Below are 21,591 nucleotides of genomic sequence, written 5' to 3'. Positions count from 1 at the left end.
ACAAATGTAATCTCCATTGATAAAATATTTCAATTATAATTATTTATATCAGTTAATTATGTTTTTTTAATGTTCAATTGTGATATACTTGTTTGGCTTTGAAGAATAGAAACATGTTGAAATTGATATTAATTTTCTTAATTTATTTCTTTGCTGTTTGTGCAGGTAAGATTTTTATAGACTATTTTTTTAAAGAGGGCCCCTCTTTGAACGAGCTTTGTGGTGAAGTAATAAACCTTACCATAATTGATTACTTTTTTCCTTTTAGTTATAAACGAAAGCTAATAATTAAATTGACGAAGTAAAACTTTTTCTGTAGGTAATTGAATTAAAAAAATATTTTAAAATAATGCTTTCAAGTTTCAATACATAATATTTTACGTAACATTCACGTCAAGTGGCATGCACGAACTATGATAATAAACTCTATTTAAATTAAGAATATTTATAATCTGTTTCAGCTTCACCGACTGACAGAATAATAAGAAAGTTGGATTCTGGCTTCCGTTACCAGTATGCCGAGGATTCCGATGGAAAGCTACATTTTGTAGATTTGTGGATGCCAATAACTGACCTTGCTGCAGTGGCACGTTTTAACCCCCAAACTACTAATGTCTACCATTTGTTCACAAGGTAAAATCTTAAAAGAAATTACTTAAATTAATGAAATTAACAAGGGTTGTGCAAAAATTCATGTTGAGTGGTTTTAAAGACATTGTTATTTTTTTTTTGCATTTTCAGATCGAATCCTTCTAGAAGTCAACCCCTTCAATTCAATAATGTCAATCTTCTACAACAATCAAATTATGATAGCAGCAAAAGAACAATCGTTCTTATCCATGGCTGGATGAACTCAGCCACTTCGGATTTCAACATGGCTCTTATACCAGGTTAGTTTGTACGTTTCTCAGTAAGTATGGACCACTTTCTAAATATCAACCATTATTATTAAATCCAAAATTCTTTCGTAAATTAAAACAGTCATCGTTTTTATGATGCCTTAAAAACTTTGTTCGCGTCTTTCTTCAAAATCTATCTTTATGTTAAAATTTTTAAATTCAGTTTTAGCATTTTAGTGTACCTACAAACGGAATATAGATAGATACACACGCATTCAAAACATTATAATATGTAATAAATTAAATCATCTACTATAAAAAATGAAGAGTCTATATTATACTTATCCATTCTTTTTTAATTTCCATTTTAGTAATTCTAGCAGCTGCCGACGTGAACGTCATTGTCGTGGACTGGTCTTCTGGAGCAAATTCTATTAACTACAGAATTGTTAACTGGAACAGCGTAACTTCAGGACAAGCAGTGGCTAGATTTATAGACTGGGTTAATGACCTAACTGGATCTAACCCGGGACAATATCATATAATTGGTCACGGCGTTGGTGGCCACCAAGCTGGTGTGGTTGGCAGAAATGTTCGGGGACAAATTAATTATGTTACAGGTATGTATTCTGATTTTTGAAGCGATGTTTCGACACAGATACATCTTACACTTAATTATATTGTGTAATAAACTTACTCATTACTTATTAAACGAAGAAGATTTAGTGCAGAAATAATTTACTGTTTAATTTAATATTAAGATAATAGCATTTAAATGCTTTATAATTATTTCAGTCACATTCACTTTTAGCGCATTTAAATAAAATACAATAATTAAGAAGTAAATAGTTATAACTTCGTAAAGAGAGCGTAAAATTAAATCTACTAATGATTATATCTGTTTAAGAAGTAAAATTTTCAGCAATTTCAGATCACTGGCTTAATATTTTGATAATTTTGCAGGTTTAGACCCAGCTTTAATCGGATGGGTGAATAACATCGATCGATTTGCTCCCAACGACGCTCTCTACACAGAAGTGATTCACACAAACTACGGTGTCAATGGTTATTTGGCTGATCTAGCCCAAGTGGATTTCTATCCTAATGGGGGTATTTCCATGCCTGGCTGCAACTCGAATGAATGCGACCATGCCAGAAGTTTCTTTTACTTCGCTGAATCAATAACATCGGGAGGCTTTACTGGCACAGAATGCTTGAATTATTATGCAGCTGTATTGAGATTGTGTGATTTCTCGGGCCGCTTACAAATGGGTGGATTGACACCGAAAGTTGGGTACGTATTGTTTTGAAACGATGGCAAATGATATTGGTGTTTGGAATCAAATAGATGATATGAATTATCGATAATTTTGGGTAATCTAAAATTAATGCATAATAAAGATTACGACAAAATTAGTAATGTTGGGAAAATTTTCGACATATATTTTATTTTGAGCAAATTATAGTTTTTTACTAAATTGATATATTTTTTCAGGCAAACTGGTGTCTATTACTTGGAGACGAACCCCGCTCGTCCATTCTCCCAGGGATAATTTCCTTGTTAAATGTTACGTCGAAATAAAACACGATTAAAACATTTAAAACGTTTATTTATCCTAGTGTACGTTAAAGCAATAAATAGGACGAGAAGTGTTACTTCAGTTACTAGAGAGCTAGGCAAGCTTAAACTATTTTTTATCAAATGCTGTTTTGTACTTCTGTAATTAATAATATTTTATCACAGTTGGTTAGGATGTTTTAGGTTTTTAGATGCTCTTCGTTGGGTTTCTGGTTGTATAGTAGCAGGGGCAATAGTGGTTGTAATATTACGTTTTGAGGGTATATCTAGAAGGCTACTTAGAAATGCTACACCCTGTTCTGCTGTTTGGTAGACGCTGACTAAAAATGATTCAGCGTCGAATGTGTTTTCTTCTGTTGTTGGTTCTTCGGTTGATCTAGAAATAATGTTATTATAGATTAAGACGATGTAAGGTTAAAAAGATGTTTTAAATATAAATGTATTACGTCATTTACTATTTTAACTACAAAAAATTCATTATATTCACCTATCGTTAAATATAATTTAAGATTCTTATAGAAGAATACTTGAACATTTTAAAAGGAATGATTTATATAGAAGGCTCAATTATTTGTCATCTTATTTTTAAATTGACTTGACGTATGTATATTTTTTGTCAAACAGTCAAGCGCTTGAAAACGATTTCTAAAATAATTAATTATAATAATTTCATACTACTTACTCTTCCTCAGCAGGAGGATCTTCCATTTCCATACCACCAGGTGTAGACTTAAAGCAGCCAATAGGGAAGTCCAATTGAGCTTCTCCCAATAGCTTTGGTTCCAATTCTAGGCAACCTCTCAGACCATCAGCGGTTGGTGCCAAGTCACTGAACTTGGCGCACACTTGGGCGAATTTGCCAAACACTTGGAGGCATATTGGTGCGGGGTTTGAGCCTGTAAATCGATACGAAATAATAATTACTTTTAATAAAAAAAATGTGTGCGTGTATAACTAGTGTACACACGTAAGAAGTGAAACTTCTTTATGACCTTATTTTTCAAAAAAATAATTTACTATATGCAACTTTACAGAAATACGTCAAATCACGCGTAGTAGGCATAAGAAAAAGATGGCGCGTAACGGAAAAATGTCACGCGTAACGAAAAAATGTTACACTTAATTTTTTCCAACCCCGATAAAGAAGTTTCACTTCAAAAACTAAACTATCAAATCAGAAATAAGTCTGCAACAGATTTAAAGAGGACAAAGAGGCATCAGCTTTTAAAAATCAAATTCGGAAGCATTCATTTTGAAGCCAATAAATATCATATTCGGTTCAAACCAAAAAAAAAAAAAAAGCAGTCGAATTGAGAAAATACTCAGGTATTTTTTAATTACTAATTTCACAAGTAATTATATGTATATGAGTAACATCTGTAGTAACTTATAATACCTAAACTATATTAATATTGCAAACTTCAATAGTAGGTAAATTAATTGATTGAACCCGAACCCACATCTAATGTATTAAATACGTGTTCTATATATTGATATAAACGAAGGAATGAAAACAATATTTTGTGCACTTTTAACGAACAAGTGCACTGTTTGTGCATAACCGGAACATTATAACTGTTTCTGTTGCAATGCAAGAGCGCACTGCGATATTATTTTACTATCTACTATCTAACAAAAACAATTACTACATCATAAAAACGTCCTAAATATTACTTTCTGAGTTTTATAGCTACGCTCAGTACGCTGATTTGCATTTGAGCGGTAAAGAAAAAACTGAATGTGAGATCATTAGGTACATCTATGTGTATCCTCAATTTTGATTTATTGTGAAAAGTTTCAACGTAAAACGTTTTTATATGTTAGTTTTGATCAAAGACAAAATCTACAATTATATTTACTCCATGTTATATTTAGGTACTTAATTATAAGTTTAATAATACTATGAATATCAGAACGGCAATCTGAGGAAAATAAACAAGTGAAATTAGCGACATCGTTAAAGCTTGCTATAAGCTTTCTAAATATTACGATAGTACTGGAAAGTCAACTTTCTATAAATAAACCTGAATAAACCTTAATACGAGGCTCAATATTTATCTACACGCCTAAATAAATATATTTACCTTGTATTTTCGAACTGTGTAGAAGGTTTTTTCCATACGAAACATTTACGGAGAAGCCATCTTCGGGTGACAGATATTTCATGTGAACGCATCCTGAAATTTACAAAATATGGGGATAGATTATTCCAAGTAAATAATATGCGAGATCATTATAATATAACTAGGACCTCGCGGACAACAAATGTACAAAATATAATTATTTCTATATTTTATGTATACCTTATTGCATACTCTACATTTCTGCCAATTTTTCTGATTGAGTAAAACATACTTCGCACTTATAAAAATAAAATATAAAATTGACGACATTAGACATTACAAGTATTCCTACTGTGTATATTGTGTGATAAAAAAACTCACGATTCGTTGATATAATTTCTGATCGTGGCAAATATGCAATAAACAAGTATATTATAAGTAATATAATATGTTCTAATAAAAAAACTACGTGTAATTTTTTAACGTGCATAATAATATATACTGTGTCTAATTTTGTACATTCAAAGTTAGAGGCCTACATATACCTTATATACATATTATTTAGCATTTCACTCGCGTGAAACCGAGTGAAAAGTAGTCTTTGATTGATCTAGACCACTAGTAGATATTATGTCTGTGTACAAAATTTCATACATATACGATCAGCTGTTCGTGAAAAAAAAAAACAATGATAAATCCATCGTCACAAACTTTCGCATTTATAATAAAATATATTAAGAGGACATATTAGGCTTAATGTTTAAGAAGTAAATTTAAGAAAATATTTACCTGGTCCTCCCAAATCGACGAATGTAATATTAAAATCGACGCAGCAAACACAAGCCGGCCCCTTGCACAAACAATTTCTATTCGGTTGGTCATTTCTTAATTCTGGTATCTCTATTAATTTCTTGCCATCCTCCCAATCCAGGAAATCTAAAAATGTATATAGTTATTGAATATTTTATTGTTTGAAGATAAAATTTAAAAAAGAGCTTATAAAGTTATTCGTTATTAATATGAAATTATATTTTTTTGTATCAATTAACTAGTTAATAATTTTAATCATCCAACAAATTTAATAAAATATTCATAAGTAATTTTAAATTAAACACACTTGATTTTTTAAATATCCAACAATAAATTAAAATTCACCTCGAATTAAATTGGTCTACTTTTCAAAATTCAATTGTTTTCTAAATTCTAATGTTCTATCAAAGTTTATTTATATTCTTCTCCAAAGCCTCAACATGTAGGGAATACAAATTCTCTTAAACATGCTAACGATTATAACATTTTTAGGCTGTATGACACTTTCTCATGCGAGAACTTTCACTGCGTTTGGTCACGACCATTGGCGGTCGTTGTACGATGTGAAGGACCGAGATATTTGTTGATTATATAACACTTCTTGAGTAACGCCTGTTATTGTTATGCATTACAAGCTCTGCTTATGTTAGAAACGATTATTCGTGTATTTATGAATTATTAATGAAACTAATAATTACTGCATTTAGCATTAATTAATTAAATTTGAAGAGGATTTAATAGAGTTCATTTATAAAAATGGGTTTCAGAAATCAAATTGAAATGCACTTATACCGATGAAGATGAATATTCATAACTCACCCAATATACTCGCGCTGTGGACGAGAGCTAAAATCGCCACAAACAGCGAAAGTGTTAGCTTATTCATCTCGTGACACCGGTCAATTTATGATATACGAATAATGAATTATAAAAGCGCGGTACAGGCGTACAGAATGAGGCGATCGTTGCCAGAGCTCAGCCAACACTGCTCCTTGCCTCCGATCTCCGGCCGTTTCACCTCGCTTACTATCACAATAGACGGTGAAATTTTAAATAAAATATAACGATGTAGTAATGCACTGGTGAGATGCATCGAGAAAGCTGTGGGAGATTTCATCCTATGATGAAGGGGGATTGGGAAAATGCGTTTTATGGTATGATTAATTATTAGTGTTAAACTAGTTTGATCAATATTTTCAGATAATGGTCAAAATATGTGCCTGCGCTTATATGGTCTTATTGCTCCAGTGGGCTAGATTATAATTTTAAGAAGTTCAATACCGCAATATTTTAGATATCATTTTCGTTACTAATCATTTCTGCGCTTATGTTAATAAATTGTAAAATTTATCTGTCTATCTTTCACTACAACGGACTAGGACTAACGGAAGGAATTATTATCTATATTTTTGGGCAGTTGTTTTTATGAAATGGAGAGATTCTGTAAGAGCTTTTTCTATCTTTACTAGAATGAAAACATTATTAGTATTATGGGTGTTATAATATTAATATACATGTATTTCATTATTACGAACTGTAAATGAAACTAGTTTTTTCTAAAACTATGTCAAGTTCAAGGTTATCTATGTAGAGTTCATTGACTCTTTACTCTAGTAAAAATAATATTTGTAGAAGTCATTTCCTTTTACGGAACAATAGATGAATGTTAAAAAAATGATGTTATGAGAGAATTAATAATTACACTTGTTAAAAAACAAAGTTCGATGAAGTGTAAGTATTCGTGCATACATGCAACGCGTTGATTAATATTGATAGGTTTTAGAATTCGGAAGTGATACCGTAACATATTCCTTTTTTCATAATGGAACAATTTTCCTTTTTATGCTCATTTATGTGGTAATATTTATAACGTAATATAGCGATTACTTGGTAGCAGAACTTTTTATTTTTAAGTAATAATTATACATAATTATTAAAAGATCACTAAGTTTTATGTAATTGAGTTAATAATAAACCGCAGTATGATTTGATAACGTAATCATAAGAACAAGAAATTTTGTCAATACCAAAACGAAAAACAAACATCAGACCGTAGTCAGACTGAATACAACTTTCTCTCACTAGAAAGTGACCCTAACAGTGTTTCGCTTTAGCGACGGGTGTTGTTTTATACGTGATACCGTAAACATATACATAATAGTTTAGTATTTTATGTTAACACTGAATTAATTATATTTGAGTTTAGGAAGAGACTTTTGAATACATTGATAAATTATTATGATACAAATAATTCCAGTTAAATTAAACTTAGTTATATGCAAAAAGTAGGACTTTCTTCTTATATTGTAAATTTATATTTGAAAATCTGTATACTTAATAATTTATTACATTACATTCATTAAAACATATTATATCGATTGAAATAATATATTTTATTATAAATTGTTCTATCTCTATATTAACATTTAATTGGTTTTCCTTTGATTTAAAGAAATATTTTCATTGACATATAAATATTTCTAAGTTATAAATACATAGGGAATTTGAAATATGCAATGAAAACCACGATATATGCATGTAATGTAAATTCTACAAATTCTAGATTATACCTCAACGAAAACAAACGCAACTTTCTAGTGGTTTACTGTATCCGAGATCAATACACCCATTATGGATGTTTCTCGAACTTCCACTATACCCCCTCTATAACGTCCGCGCTACATATTATAATTCTGTCAAAGCTGCAATACTATACAACAAAATTAGTATGCTATAGAGTGAAATATGAAAGTAAGATATACAGACACAGGCCTTTGTATATTTTGTATAGATGTTTTGTACTACACGATTATATCAATGTAAATTATAATTTACAACACTGTTTTATCGTCACTCAATAGCGTGTTAAAATCGTTTCCTCATCCTTAACTATTATACTTTGTAAATTAGTCCGTGCGCTTGACACTAAATTCTACATCGGCGGCCAAGTGCGTCTGCCATCCCTCCCTCACGATTCCTTCGAGTCGGATAGAGATAGTCGACTCTTGTTTTCTTGTTTTCCTTTCTCGCACGTCACTTCGCATTTCTCCGGCGAGTCCAAGTGGTTATAATATGAAATCAGTGCTACATACGTCGGCGTCGCTTGCGTTTTAGGGCTGGTCAGTTATTTGTTACTAATAATAATTATACGTTAATTGTACGTGAACAGCCGTGCAGGTGTGACTACGATTGGGAATCGCGATATATATTTTTCTGTTTGGACAGTTACTTAATTTATAACATAAAAGCTAACGAGTAACGTAAGTATTTCATTTTTTTAATAACGAAAAAGTTAAATTTCTAGAATTGGTAAAAAGTAAAAGCTTCTAATAAAATGTTTATGGTAAAGTTCATATCAAAGACTTAAACGGGATCGAGGCTTTAAACTTAAATGCTATTATTTTAATTGATGGTGATAACTTTTATTTTAAAGCTTCTATTATGAAAAGTTTATTTTATTAATTGTTCAACATTTTGAAATTAAGTTCTTGTATAATATAATTATATGTAATGTGTAATTTTAAATATTATGTGTTGTAAAGTTATGTATTGAATTGTGAGCAAAATATTTATTTTAATTTTCTTAACTTTCAGGCAGGGTTGGGCTCCACGATGAAGCTCTCCCTGGTTTTTGAACTACTTTTAATTTTTGTGCTTATAGCATTTGCTGCATCCAAAAACATACGTAAGTAATTATATGCTCTTGTAATTATAGTAATATGTATAATATTCATCAAAATTATATGTTATAATTTTAAATATGGACTTGGATCAAATAATATTTTAGTAATATTATCCACACTTATATGTACCTTGAAATTATATAATTATTGAATCTCGAGCATTGTCCGATTAAAAAGGAGAAAGTGTGTCCGCTCATTTCTATGTATTTTTGTACGAAAATGGTATGCGATTAAAAGAACAAGCTCGCGTGACTAAGTTATACATGAATACTTCTGAAAGATCAATAATTATTAGATATTAATGTTCGATTATTATGTTTTATATTGACGTTTATATAATTTGTTTTTAGATAAACGGAAAAATAATAATAAAGGACTTCGTAATAAAGAAGATGATGTCAAAATCGAAGAAAGTAGTCTAAATAGATACTGCAAATGTTCGGAATCATTATGCAACTGCTGCAGGGACTTCGCAGTTCCGGTTGTTAATTTGAACGGTCCAGGTACGTAATCTCTTTTTCTGGTACTCTATTAAAAGATGATTTTTCCTTGATATGTGAATAATATTCATTGAATCATTTTTTTTTATTTTAGGATGTGCTTCACTGATGTATTTGACGGGTGATAAAATGTCGATATCACTGAGTTTTGGCAAGAAAGTGATCACAAACCGCACTGTTGCAAGTACGTATGACTCAATTATTTGATCAACTTTAATAATGAGAATTAATTGATTTAAATGGTTATTTTCAAATTATCAGGTCGTAAGCCGAGTCCAGTCTGCATGCCTCTACCAGGAGGTGTATCAAAGTTCTGTGGACGTGTTTACAACATCGCAAGGACAGGAGAAGACTTCCGTGCTTGTCTCGGTTTAGAACTACAAGCTAAAAGCACTGTTGAAGCCGCAGTGAGAGTATCCTGCTTTAAGTTCGGTCCTCGAGGTGTCACATCTGAACCAGCTGACCCCCTGCCATTGGTTCCTCAAGAAGAAACGGAGGCGGAAGACGATGACGATGACGATGATGATGAAGAAGAAGACGACTTCGGTCTGGGTGCCGATGATGACGATGATGAAGTCGATGATGACGACGATGATGACGACGGTTAGTAATAATTATTGTAATACATTATTCCATTTTTATTAAATTTCAAAACGAACAAGAAACATTAGTACATTACCGAATAATGTCAAAATTAACATTGTACATATTATATTATAACATTGATATGTAAAGTATTTAATTATTGATTTATAATATCATTATGATAATTTTTATAACATGTATATTGAATATTCACTTTGATAGTAAATTTTCAGTTTTTAAACGACTTTTTTCTCTTTTTTAGGAGAAATAGATGCCGTCAACGATGTCGATGCTGCGGATTATACAGGTTTTAGTCTTTTAGGAGAAGACTTATTAGGAGACCTGTTCGGATCATCCGGCGGTAAAAAACCCAACAACAAGAATAGAAATAAACAAGCCCCAAGTTCTTCAACTTCTACCACTACCCGTCGACCAAGGCCAAACCGACGTACTACTAGAAGACCTAATACTAGAACTACACCAAGACCAGTAACGAGAACAACCACTGTTCGAGTAAGACCCGTAAATAGGCGTCCAACACGTAGACCAGGAAGAAGGCCTACTCGACGCCCTGGTGCAAGTACTACTAGTGCAGACAGTTTTCCTGAATCAAGTATTTCTACTGCTTCTGATTCTGTATCCGCTAGTTCTGAAGTGCAAGTGCAAGACAGTCACACATCAACAACAGTAGGTGTTCAAAGCTCTTCAGCAAGTATGGAAAATACTCAAACGAGTGAAAAAATTGTTTCAATGAATGATAATCCTTCTTCAACAATTGTTTCAACAACACCGATAACTGCAACCAGTTTTGAAGACCCCGGTCTCGAAATGTCATTAGCTCATATCACAGGTCAACTTTCTGTAATGCCAGTTACTCAGATCATTCCCACTTTATCCAAAGAGGAAACCAAATCTAGTGAAGAACAAACTTATGAGCAAGTTCAAACTATAACGCCTAAGCCTCACTCAACTATTCCATTTGCCACGGTTGTTGACGATGATGAAGTGAAAGAAGACATGGTACAGATTGTACAGAGCCTTGATTCTCATTCTGCTGAACATGAAGCTGACAAGGAAGTTACTGGAGATGAGAGTCGTGGTCATAATCATTTTCCAAACCATCATTATGAAGGACTTGTTTTACCGAAGAAAAAACACAGAGGTGAACAATTTGATTTAGAAGACTTAGATGTTCTTGATTTAACTAAAATTGGTGAAAGTGTCGGTCATCAGCTAGGCATTTTTGGCCGTCATAAAAGGCAAAACAAAAACAAAGACAATAAGCCTCATAAACATAAAAAGCAACATAACAATGATTATGATGATGTACTTGGAATTGATGCTCTTAACGAAAGCTTAGGGTTACCTGATATCGAAGTCGGAAGAAGAAGAAGTGGTAGGAGGCAAAATAAAATGATGCGTGGGGAATGGTCACAGAAATAAATGAGGAATTTAAATAGTAATTTATTAATTTTAGCTTATTTATTTATTTTAAATTATTCATCTCTGTAAATAGTTAATTTATTCTGAATGTATATTTTTTACAAGTATAGCGATTTAATAAAATATTTGACTTTTTATTTTACCATATTAAAGTAATAATTTAATTAATAATAATTTTTAAAAAGTAGTAATAAATAAATGGATAGTAGTGATTAAAATTAATTATACAATGCTTTAATTTCAAAAAATGTATCCAAAAGAGGTCATATAGCTTACATATGCAAACTTATCGTCTTATATGCGAAACAACAAACTTCGACCATAAGTACTCGTAATTTAAAGTGTGTTTGTATTTTTTACATTTCAAATAATTTCATTTTAATAATCCACCGGTAGGTATAAACCCAACTGCACACTTTGTTTATAAATTATTTATTATAACGATTATAATTATATTTTTGTGCTTACATTTTAACTGTAAGAAATACATTTCTGTGCTATAATTATTGTGTATTTGAAACGCATCACGTTTTTCTAAATAAAAAATATAAATCTGTAACTTTCGCTCGACATGGAAGAGCCTAAGCGCCAGCATATTTTTCCTCTTTTCTTGTAAAAAATGGCACCTTCAACATCCATATGCAAGAATTATACAAACTTGACTAAGTTTATTTCTGATTATATTTTACTATGTATCAAGATTTAATTAATTTCATTGTATGTATATAAGCAGTATTGTCCTTTTTGAGTCAAACTACAGTGAAACTTAGGGAGATGAAGCAAAATAAAAATGTTATCCATACTAATATTATAAATGCGAAAGTAACTCTGTATGTCTGTCTGTTACTCAATCACGCCTTAACTACTGAACCAATTTGCATGAAATTTGGTATAGAGATATTTTGATACCCGATAAAGGACATAGGCTACTTTTTACCCCGGGACATAGGATAGGTTTTATCCCGGAAATCCCACGGGAACGGGAACTATGCGGGTTTTTCTTTGACTGCGCGGGTGAAGGCGCGGGTGGAAAGCTAGTAACTAATAAAGTATTAAAATTACATCTTGCTTCCTTGTAAAATTTTGTGCAAACAATAAAATGCAAAAGGAGTAACTTCCAATTTGCGTACCCAATACAGAAAGTAGGAATCCGAACTGTCACTTGCAGTACCTACTCAAGACTTTCTCCTGACAATGTATTTAAATTTTAAACTTGTTATGTTCAATGACCGTACCGCAGGAACGAGCTATTGAAACTCTGTTAGTGGACGTTTAAATAGGTGGAGTCGTCATGCTATACAACAATTTCAATCAGTAAGTCGGCCGCAACTGTTGTAATTAAGGCACCATAACTTTCTCAAAGCAATGGTTCAATTAAAATATTCCATTTTATTCCTTTACACACTCATACATATTTGCCAGAGTAGACATGGTAAGTCTTTATCGTGATATACATTTTTCAAATATTATACGCTTCTTCCGAATAAGACTAAATCAACATTACTTATAGGTCAAATAATATCAAACAAAGACTGTAGCTATGAAAAAATAAACTTTGTCATCCCAAAAGAGATATGGAGACAAGCACTCAACCCAACTCCTGTATTAAAATCGCCTGTCACTATAGTAGTGCCAGTACACATCGCGGATAATGATGAGGGTGATATCGATGAAGACGTTGATAATGAAGTACTGGAAGATGCAGAAGACCCTATTGAACCTTTACCTGCTCAGGACCCAATTGAATCGTTACCTGAAGACCCAATTAGTGATATATCTGTGACATCCATAGCACCAACAGTTGCTGATGTAACACAGAAGCCAACAATACAAAATGAAGCAACAGAGTCGCCTATTCAAGGTGTGAACGGGACAGTCATAAGGTTTCCATGTAGATGCAATACTGAGCAATGTGGATGTTGTACTGGTGCTCTATTACAGCGATTCAGGATGAAAGTCTGTGGAAATATTTCATTTATTCCTGAAGATTTCGTATTTGATGTCAGACTAAGTGTTAATAACAACACAGTTGTGCGTCGCAGAGTTTCTGGTAAAATATTTTTACAAAGCTTAATTTTAAATTTTACTTTCGAATAGAAAAACGTAGTAAGAATAATGATTGTTTCAATGAAACTTTAATGTACCTAGATATAAAAGCATGTAAAATAATAGTGGATTACTTTGTCTAAATATTTATAAGTTGAGACGAAAAATTTATGATAGTAGTAAGTAGTGATTCTTTATTATAATTATGTACTTTGTTTTTAACAGCAAGCGACCCACCACCAATATGCATTAACCCAAGAAGAGCACCGTTTGTGCGAGTTTGCGCTGAAATAAGCAATATAAGAATTAGGAATGGAAATGCATTCGCTTGTTTGGATATCAATGCTGATATAGGTGGTTTCACAATCTATTCAGCTTCGTTCAGATGTTTCGGGTAAATAATTTAAATCAGATTGCTTTTTTTATATATTTGCAAATTTCTTGACATTATGTTTTTACAGACTAGGTACATCTGGAGTACAAACGGGTTTAAAGCCGAAGCCAGTATCATCAGGACCTAAACCTGTAAATTTATTTGGAAATAATAATAATAATCAACAAGAAGGAACTATATTTGATGCAGCGAGTGGGCTCTTCGGTGGTGGTTCTGACGGTCCTTTAGATGCTATTGGCGATGCTCTGGGTGACTTTTTTGATGGCAGAAGTATGAATTAAATTAATTAAAGAGCAAAGATTATTTATTAAATTATTATTAATGTAATGTAAGAAATATCTTAATATTTATTAAAACTAATGCAATCTCTTTTGTTTTTGAATTAATAACATTAACTATATTGTGAAAGTTGGTAAAACCCGATTAATATGTTTCGCTTCTTCGATAAAACCTGTTTAAATCTCATCAAGTGCACAGACTCGAGCCTTATTCACACAACAAACTTACTCACAAGTTCGCGCCATTCTGTGTTTTAACATTATAATGGTTAAAATTCCGTTTTTCGTGCTCGTGACAGTGACCCTGTTTTTTCAAGCATCTGGAAATATAGCCGGTAAGTATCGATATATTTTTACTACTCAATTGTAAAGAATTGGGTTTAATTAAAAAATATAAACAATATTATCTTTAATTATAGGTAATGAATCTGTTAACGTGACTAATTTCAATACTCAAGAAACTGAATGGCCTGATAACTCAGCATTGGTGTCGAGATTAAAGATGGGCAATTTTACGATTTTATCACACTTTGCTCGGCAAGAACAAGAGGATGGACAAAATGGCTCTTCAACTTCTACGAATAGACGTTGTACTTGTTCTTTAGGCGTATGCAAATGTTGCACTGGATATGTTTTAGATCTATTCAAGCAGAAGGCTTGTATGAGAGTTACATATCACCCTGGAGATTTTGCATTTGACGTTGCTATGTCTATGAACGATAGAATTCTATACGAGAACTCTATCTCAGGTATTTATATTTCAATTATAATATGATTTTAAAATTATGTGTAAATTTCGTGAAACTTATTAATTAATGTGTGAATTTTAGGCAAAAATCCACGTCCCATATGCATTAATCCACCTCGAATGCCGAATTTAAAGATATGTGCCCGGTTTTATAACGTATTTTTCCCTGGCAGAAACTTTCACTTCTGCTTGGCTATGACAGGAAGATGGAGATCATTAGAGCTGTTTAATTTGGTCTTTGATTGCTTAAGGTATGGCAAATTTTATCTAATTTCATTTGTATGTTGTATTAAAGTTAATTGTTTGTGGTGAATCTGAAATTAATTATAATTGTTAACACTTTTTCCGGCGAAAGTTATGATTCTCTTTAATTTTTTTCATTTGTACAAAAGAAAGTAAAATATATTACTATGTTAAAAATATAGGTGTTTATTATTTCTTATTGCACACAATAATAATTATTATGTTTATTAAAATTGAATCTGAAATTTTTATTCAATGTTAAATGTGATTTTTAAATTTCAGAATGGGAGCAAACGGTTTAGCCATGGTAAGACCAGAAGAAAATGGTGGGTTGCCCATTCCCAATCCACAAGGAGGAGTTGATGCTGTGGTAGATGCTGGCGAAGATGATATCGAAGAATACGACGAACAGAATATAGTTCGATCACTCCTTGAGATATTCGATCGTTAATGAATGCACATATTATGCATTTAAATTAGAATTTCATATTTTATCTTAGAGATAGTCGGCACAAACATTAAATTATTTATTTATAATTACACTGTGTTTTAATTTTAACAGATCATGTACAATATTGTTAAAAAAGTTAACGTTGCGTGAAGACTGGGTGCACACAGCTCAATTGCACGAATGGAAAACGTGATAATATATAATTTATACCTCGTTATCTTATTGTGTCTCTCGATAAACTGAGAAAATGGTCGGGCATGATATTGAAAATGGCTATTTAATGATGACCAGTGGTGGTGCGTCTACATGCGCAGGAGTTTCTCTAGAAAGTCCCGCAAGTCAGTTGCGTTCGAGCAGAGCACATCTTGCATACAAATCGACATCGATCCTTTATATCTGTTTGATTTGACGTAACATACCTATGTCCCGTCATTTGATTTGTATACTTTGAGAAAGCAAGTTTGGAACCTTATATTCGCGGTAATATATACCTACTTATAGCATAATGAAAATGAAAGGGATCGTTTTGTTTTTGTTTGTGGCCGGCTGCGGTGTGACCTCATCATTGGGTAAGTATATCAAATTTTATATATATCTTTATAATTTTTATGCACAAAAACTATTACATGTTTTGCATTTATTTAATGAATTAATGAATAATTTTAGGTCACGGAAAATCTTTTGGTTTGTGGAATAATGAAGACAACGTTATGGATGTTACTGATTTCTCTGTTTATTATGATTTAAATACAAATGAGGTAATAATATTATCATATACTAATTCGTAAACATAAAATATATTGTTTGGTATGATATAACGTATATGTAACATTTCGTTAACTTTATGTAAATCATGAGAATTTGCATACAATTTGGATAAATATTTGATTTATTTTTTAGACAATACGGCGGATGATGCCCAGGCCCTGGTACAGGCCTGGATGGTTCATACGTCTCCCATTCATGGGTGGACCCTGCCAATGTAAAGAGTTGAAATGCACCTGCTGTACTGGAATAAGATTCCAAGCATTAAACTATGATAGACGTAGTAAGTACAATACAGTCTATGTTTCTTCTTTGAATAAATAATTTACTCTGAAGTTGTAATAGGCGCAAAAGTCCTTAATTCTTGCTTTGAATTGTTTATGAAAAGTCCTTAATTCTTGCTTTGAATTTTGAATTGTTTTCAGACTTCTTGCACTAAGTTTTATTATTGGAATTTTATTAAAATCTAGGATTGAATGAAAATATTAATTATTATGTGCGGATAGTTTGTTTTCTACATTCCTACTATTTTTAAATACTCATTTTTTTTCCTCTTCCTCTTCTCCAGGGCTAGGTATTTTGTTAAACGTCACAGATTACGCCAATTATTATGACAGTTTGTTCTACTGATTAATTTAAAGATTGATTTAAAAATGTACTTTCTTTTCAGCATGTACAATAATAGAGTATGAGCCCGAAGACTCGATGTTCACTATGGAAGTCAAAATGAGCAACGTCACAGTATATCAAAGAATGTTCTCAGGTATGTCACAGTGGCCCTAATTGAATACCACATTAGGGTGACATAGTTACATATTATGTATCCGTTTCAGAACCGTTACGAATCGATTTAGTTTTATAAGGTCATATATTAGGCTTTCCCTCCTAATGTGCAAAATTGATATCGGTGTTATTGTTTTCAATTGACTACGAAAGAAAAAATGCGAACTCATGTATTACCTAAGTACTGTTTCCTTATGTTATGATGATGTTTTAAAGGGAACCAAAATATAAAATATTTTAAATGGATGGAAAATAGGAGAAACCTATAAAATACCTAGACAAGGAACAAAAAATTAATTCTCTATTCGAATTTGATAAAATGGCAAATAACTATTGTCTAGCGAAATAACTCCAAGTTTTAGATTTAGGATTTAGATTAATAGTCATATATTGTGTACCTAGTTAAAAAATACGCTTAAACCACAGTTGACAGATATATACGTACAAACTCATGAAATTATTGTATTGTCACCGATCGAATCGATCTATCTATCTTCCCTGTCGGTTTGTGACTCAGATTCGAATTTGAAGGACTCGCTTACATACAAACATCTTTATTTTACAAACTGATTCTCTAAACGAAAAAGTTGGTGTCGAGCAAAACAAACCGTCACCACAGACTAATAATAATATACTACGTATACAACCGTCACGGTTGTAACATTTAGGCGGCAATCCACAAAGTCCTAACCAAGTAACACACATTCCTAAATAGGTAGGTATATAAAAATAAAAACGTCAATTAAACTAAGAAAAACCGAACAGAATAAAAGAAACGTTAAAATATTGCAAATGATAATAATTTAACTCCAATTAAGTGCAATAAATCATACTTCATTACCTACGTAGTAAATCTTTTTATAGTTTGTGATTTATCATACATTTATTCATACTAGATATGCTAGAAGTAATATGGTTTTGATGAGATATAACGAATTAATAGTAAATCACTTGAAAGTTATTCAGAGCCATGCGAGCCCAAGAATTCCATGAATCATATGAAAGTAGAGTTTTTACTTTATTTATCATCGATTGCAGTTAGCGTAAATGTTTAGTTACGAATTGTATACGTAGTATATTATCATTAGTCTGTGGTTACGATCTTTATAAAAAGTATGCAAAGTAAATTTAAAAATTAAACTCTATTATTATGGATTAAGGCTTGGTCCTTGGAGCCTGGAAGATATAGGTCATAACACTGTGTGGTGTATAACTCACAGGGTACTTCCCATGAACATAGAATGTTGCAATTTTGTAAGAAGCAATGTAATTACAACATATACCAAAGTACCTAAATAATAAAATAAACCGGCCAAGTGCGAGTCGGACTCCCGCACGAAGGGGTTCCGTACTATGTGGACCCCCTATTATTATTTTTTTTAATTTTTAGTAGTTATTTGTTGTTATACCGGCAACGGAAATACTGTGAAAATTTCAGCTTTCTAGCTCTCACGGTTTATGAGATACAGCCTGGAGAAAGACAGACAGACAGACAGCCGAGGCTTAGTAATCCTGTTTTACCCTTTTGGTACGGAACCCTAAAAACAGCTTTATACGGAACCCTCGATGCAGGAGTTCGACTCGCACTTGTTTTTTTTAGGTGTGGGATGCTTTTACCCAATGTCCTCGTGGAACAACAATAACATTAAAATTTAAAACTAATTTCGTAAATAATAATTATTATTAATGTATTTTTTGCAGCTCGTAATCCACCGCCCTTCTGTGTACCCATTCCTGTGCCATATTTACCACCGGGCCTCGTTGATATGTGCATTCGGCTTTTCGATGTATCCGTTGTGGATCAAAAATTCCACGTGTGCATGGATATGGATACACGAATCGACAAAGCTCCCGTTTTGGTATGTATTGCGTATTAGGTACATAAAATAATGGAACTTACCATTGTTTTTTTGTAGGTATGTTCTATTTGTATGAAAAGTAGATTTTTACATCGATATTAGGTACCTAGGTAATCTACAATATCAAATATGTTGACCTAACAAAGTTTTTAATACCAGAATTAAGGCGATTGTGATGATATTCAAAACAAATGTAAGACAAAAAAGAGATCCTTAAAAAATTACCAAAGTAGTTACGAAATTGATGTAAAAAAAATATGAGCCCCGAGCGCGCGGCCCGATCGGAGTTCGGACCACGACACAATAGATTTTCTATTGTGTCTGTGATTCCGGGGCTGAGTTATTACGGGCCCTTAGTACCTAGATGAAAACGGCAAAATGGACTGTTATCTATGAGCTATAATTGAAAATATTGAAGTTTTTTCGCACTGAAATTTCTAATATTTTCAATTATAGCTCATAGATAACAGTCCATTTTGCCATTTTCACCTACTAAGGGCCCTTACCTAAGTATTACAGGTAGTCAGGGATATTTTTTTTACACCAATTTCGTAACTACTTTGGTAATTTTTTAAGGATCTCTTTTTTGTCTTACATCTGTTTTGAATATCATCACAATCGCCTTAATTCTGGTATTAAAAACACGATTGGAAAAATTTTGCTCGATAAAAAAAAAATCCTGTAGTTACCTCTAAAATATCATATAAAATGCTCATTACAACCGTATTTTACGATAATTATTCGTATAAAATCACAAATACATAGGTATTTACCTTCTCGATTTAACATGGAGCTGTTATAGCAATTCTCCTACATACCTTTTAATATAAAACTTCTAGATTCTTCACTGGGACTGTATGGACATGGGACCCGGTGGCATCGGTTTGTCCAAACCAGGAAACAACAACAACATCGCATCTGAATCCACGAGTGTAACCACTACGCCAGAGCCGCCACAAGTTGATAGCGATGTCTTTGATCCCGTTAATGCAGACAAAGAAACTACAACAAACGCAGTATTCAGGAATAGCATTAAATATATATAAATATTCACTGTGTTTTATTTACCGAATGGGATTTATTTATTTGCAGTTTGCACTGTTTCACTCGTAGTCGTAGCACTTGAATATCACTCGCATCAATCGAAATTAATAATAGATTAATACATTATTTGTTCACACCTTGTTCACACCAATAAAAATTAAAAATTACAGCTCACACTTCACAATTAATTAATTATTAAAAGACTCGAAGCCGAATGTGGAATAAAATAACAAATTCGAAGTTCGAACTATGTTTTTTAAATAACTTATAATTCTGGCAAATATTGGCGGGAACCTGAGGCGGGAACCAAGGCGGGAACGATGATAGCTCGCAGCCAAGTCTATAATCTATGGAAATCAAATAGTTCCTTTTTTCTTGTATGGCAATAAGACTGAATTATTTTTCAAATTTTAAAAGTAGCGAAAAAAATAATATTAAGATCTTAGATTAAGATCTAAACATACGTAAGTAATACTAATTATTAAAGAAACAGCACATTTCAATACAAAAAAGAAAAAGAAAATGCGAACTGACCAAGGAATGTAGCTGACTACTCGCGCAGTATTTGCGTAGAAAAAATATTCATAATCGTTGGTAAAAAGGTACCTACTATCAAAATCGGTTCATCCATCGAAATCGCTGCTGAAGCGAAAGTGCTGAGATAAATTATTATTAGAAAAATTATAAAATAGAAGTCCTGCTTCGTGGGCTCGTGGCTGTACCTTAGTAACCTGCACCCACAACCTGTACCTACCTTTTACAGACGTCCGGGAAAAGTAAATTCTCACGATTATATGGCACTGTAGTAACCAGGGGCAAGGGATTCTAATACTAAGTATTTCGTTGAATCTAGGTTTGAAATATTTTGAATGCAACGTGAGCATGCGCAATGCAACTTTTTTGAAATGTCACTTAATTATTAAAAATTAAAAATTAAACAATAAAACATCAATAATTAAATGTTCGAAAAAACGTTATTTATTGAAGAACAAACGATAATAAATGTTTATAAATTAAAAAACGACGTGTGGCACGGTAAAGCTATTCCATGCTATGCCTTCAAGCCACACCTCCGCCCGTCGGAGTTGGGAGCGTGAGGTTTTTTTGTTACCAGGGGCAAGGGATTCATACTAAGTATTTCGTTGAATCTAGGTTTGAAATATTTTGAATGCAACGTGAGCATGCGCAATGCAACTTTTTTGAAATGTCACTTAATTATTAAAAATTAAAAATTAAACAATAAAACATCAATAATTAAATGTTCGAAAAAACGTTATTTATTGAAGAACAAACGATAATAAATGTTTATAAATTAAAAAACGACGTGTGGCACGGTAAAGCTATTCCATGCTAATTATTAAAGCTCCTATCGCGGGCCTTGAGCGCGGGGACCGAATCCAGAAATTCCGTAATGAAAAAACCTCACGCTTCCCACTCCGACGGGCACGGAGGTGTGGCTTGAAGGCATAGCATGCAAT

The 21,591-nt window shown here is 32.4% G+C and overlaps 5 protein-coding genes across 5 annotated transcripts; 4 read left to right on the top strand and 1 right to left on the bottom strand.

The window, feature by feature from the left end:
- The first annotated feature begins 556 nt into the window (after positions 1-556).
- Positions 557-2,392, top strand: LOC123692041 (pancreatic triacylglycerol lipase-like). The gene is made up of 5 exons (XM_045636666.1): positions 557-633; positions 742-890; positions 1,211-1,459; positions 1,803-2,133; positions 2,335-2,392. The coding sequence occupies exons 1-5, from the start codon at positions 560-562 to the stop codon at positions 2,390-2,392; spliced, it is 861 nt and encodes a 286-aa protein (XP_045492622.1). The 5' UTR covers positions 557-559.
- Positions 2,393-2,432: 40 nt separating this feature from the next.
- On the bottom strand, positions 2,433-6,317 carry LOC123692318. Its single transcript, XM_045637057.1, has 5 exons — positions 6,111-6,317; positions 5,271-5,417; positions 4,503-4,595; positions 3,101-3,314; positions 2,433-2,794 (listed from the first exon to the last, which is right to left on the bottom strand). The coding sequence occupies exons 1-5, from the start codon at positions 6,175-6,177 to the stop codon at positions 2,578-2,580; spliced, it is 738 nt and encodes a 245-aa protein (XP_045493013.1). The 5' UTR covers positions 6,178-6,317; the 3' UTR covers positions 2,433-2,577.
- A 2,038-nt stretch (positions 6,318-8,355) lies between these two features.
- LOC123691619 lies at positions 8,356-11,607 on the top strand. The gene is made up of 6 exons (XM_045636108.1): positions 8,356-8,551; positions 8,886-8,976; positions 9,325-9,477; positions 9,569-9,658; positions 9,736-10,077; positions 10,322-11,607. The coding sequence occupies exons 2-6, from the start codon at positions 8,904-8,906 to the stop codon at positions 11,500-11,502; spliced, it is 1,839 nt and encodes a 612-aa protein (XP_045492064.1). The 5' UTR covers positions 8,356-8,551; positions 8,886-8,903; the 3' UTR covers positions 11,503-11,607.
- Positions 11,608-12,774: 1,167 nt separating this feature from the next.
- LOC123692422 lies at positions 12,775-15,751 on the top strand. Its single transcript, XM_045637203.1, has 8 exons — positions 12,775-12,934; positions 13,013-13,552; positions 13,774-13,942; positions 14,010-14,217; positions 14,405-14,555; positions 14,640-14,969; positions 15,051-15,219; positions 15,494-15,751. Exons 1-8 carry the CDS (start codon positions 12,868-12,870, stop codon positions 15,660-15,662), a joined length of 1,803 nt encoding a protein of 600 aa, XP_045493159.1. The 5' UTR covers positions 12,775-12,867; the 3' UTR covers positions 15,663-15,751.
- A 214-nt stretch (positions 15,752-15,965) lies between these two features.
- Positions 15,966-20,118, top strand: LOC123692092. Its single transcript, XM_045636739.1, has 6 exons — positions 15,966-16,231; positions 16,329-16,420; positions 16,563-16,710; positions 17,098-17,190; positions 18,912-19,069; positions 19,909-20,118. The coding sequence occupies exons 1-6, from the start codon at positions 16,168-16,170 to the stop codon at positions 20,113-20,115; spliced, it is 762 nt and encodes a 253-aa protein (XP_045492695.1). The 5' UTR covers positions 15,966-16,167; the 3' UTR covers positions 20,116-20,118.
- The last annotated feature ends 1,473 nt before the right edge of the window (positions 20,119-21,591 follow it).

This window comes from Colias croceus, chromosome 1, assembly GCF_905220415.1.
Source record: "Colias croceus chromosome 1, ilColCroc2.1".
Classification (NCBI taxonomy): domain Eukaryota; kingdom Metazoa; phylum Arthropoda; class Insecta; order Lepidoptera; family Pieridae; genus Colias; species Colias croceus.
This window is presented reverse-complemented; position numbering and strand designations above follow the sequence as displayed.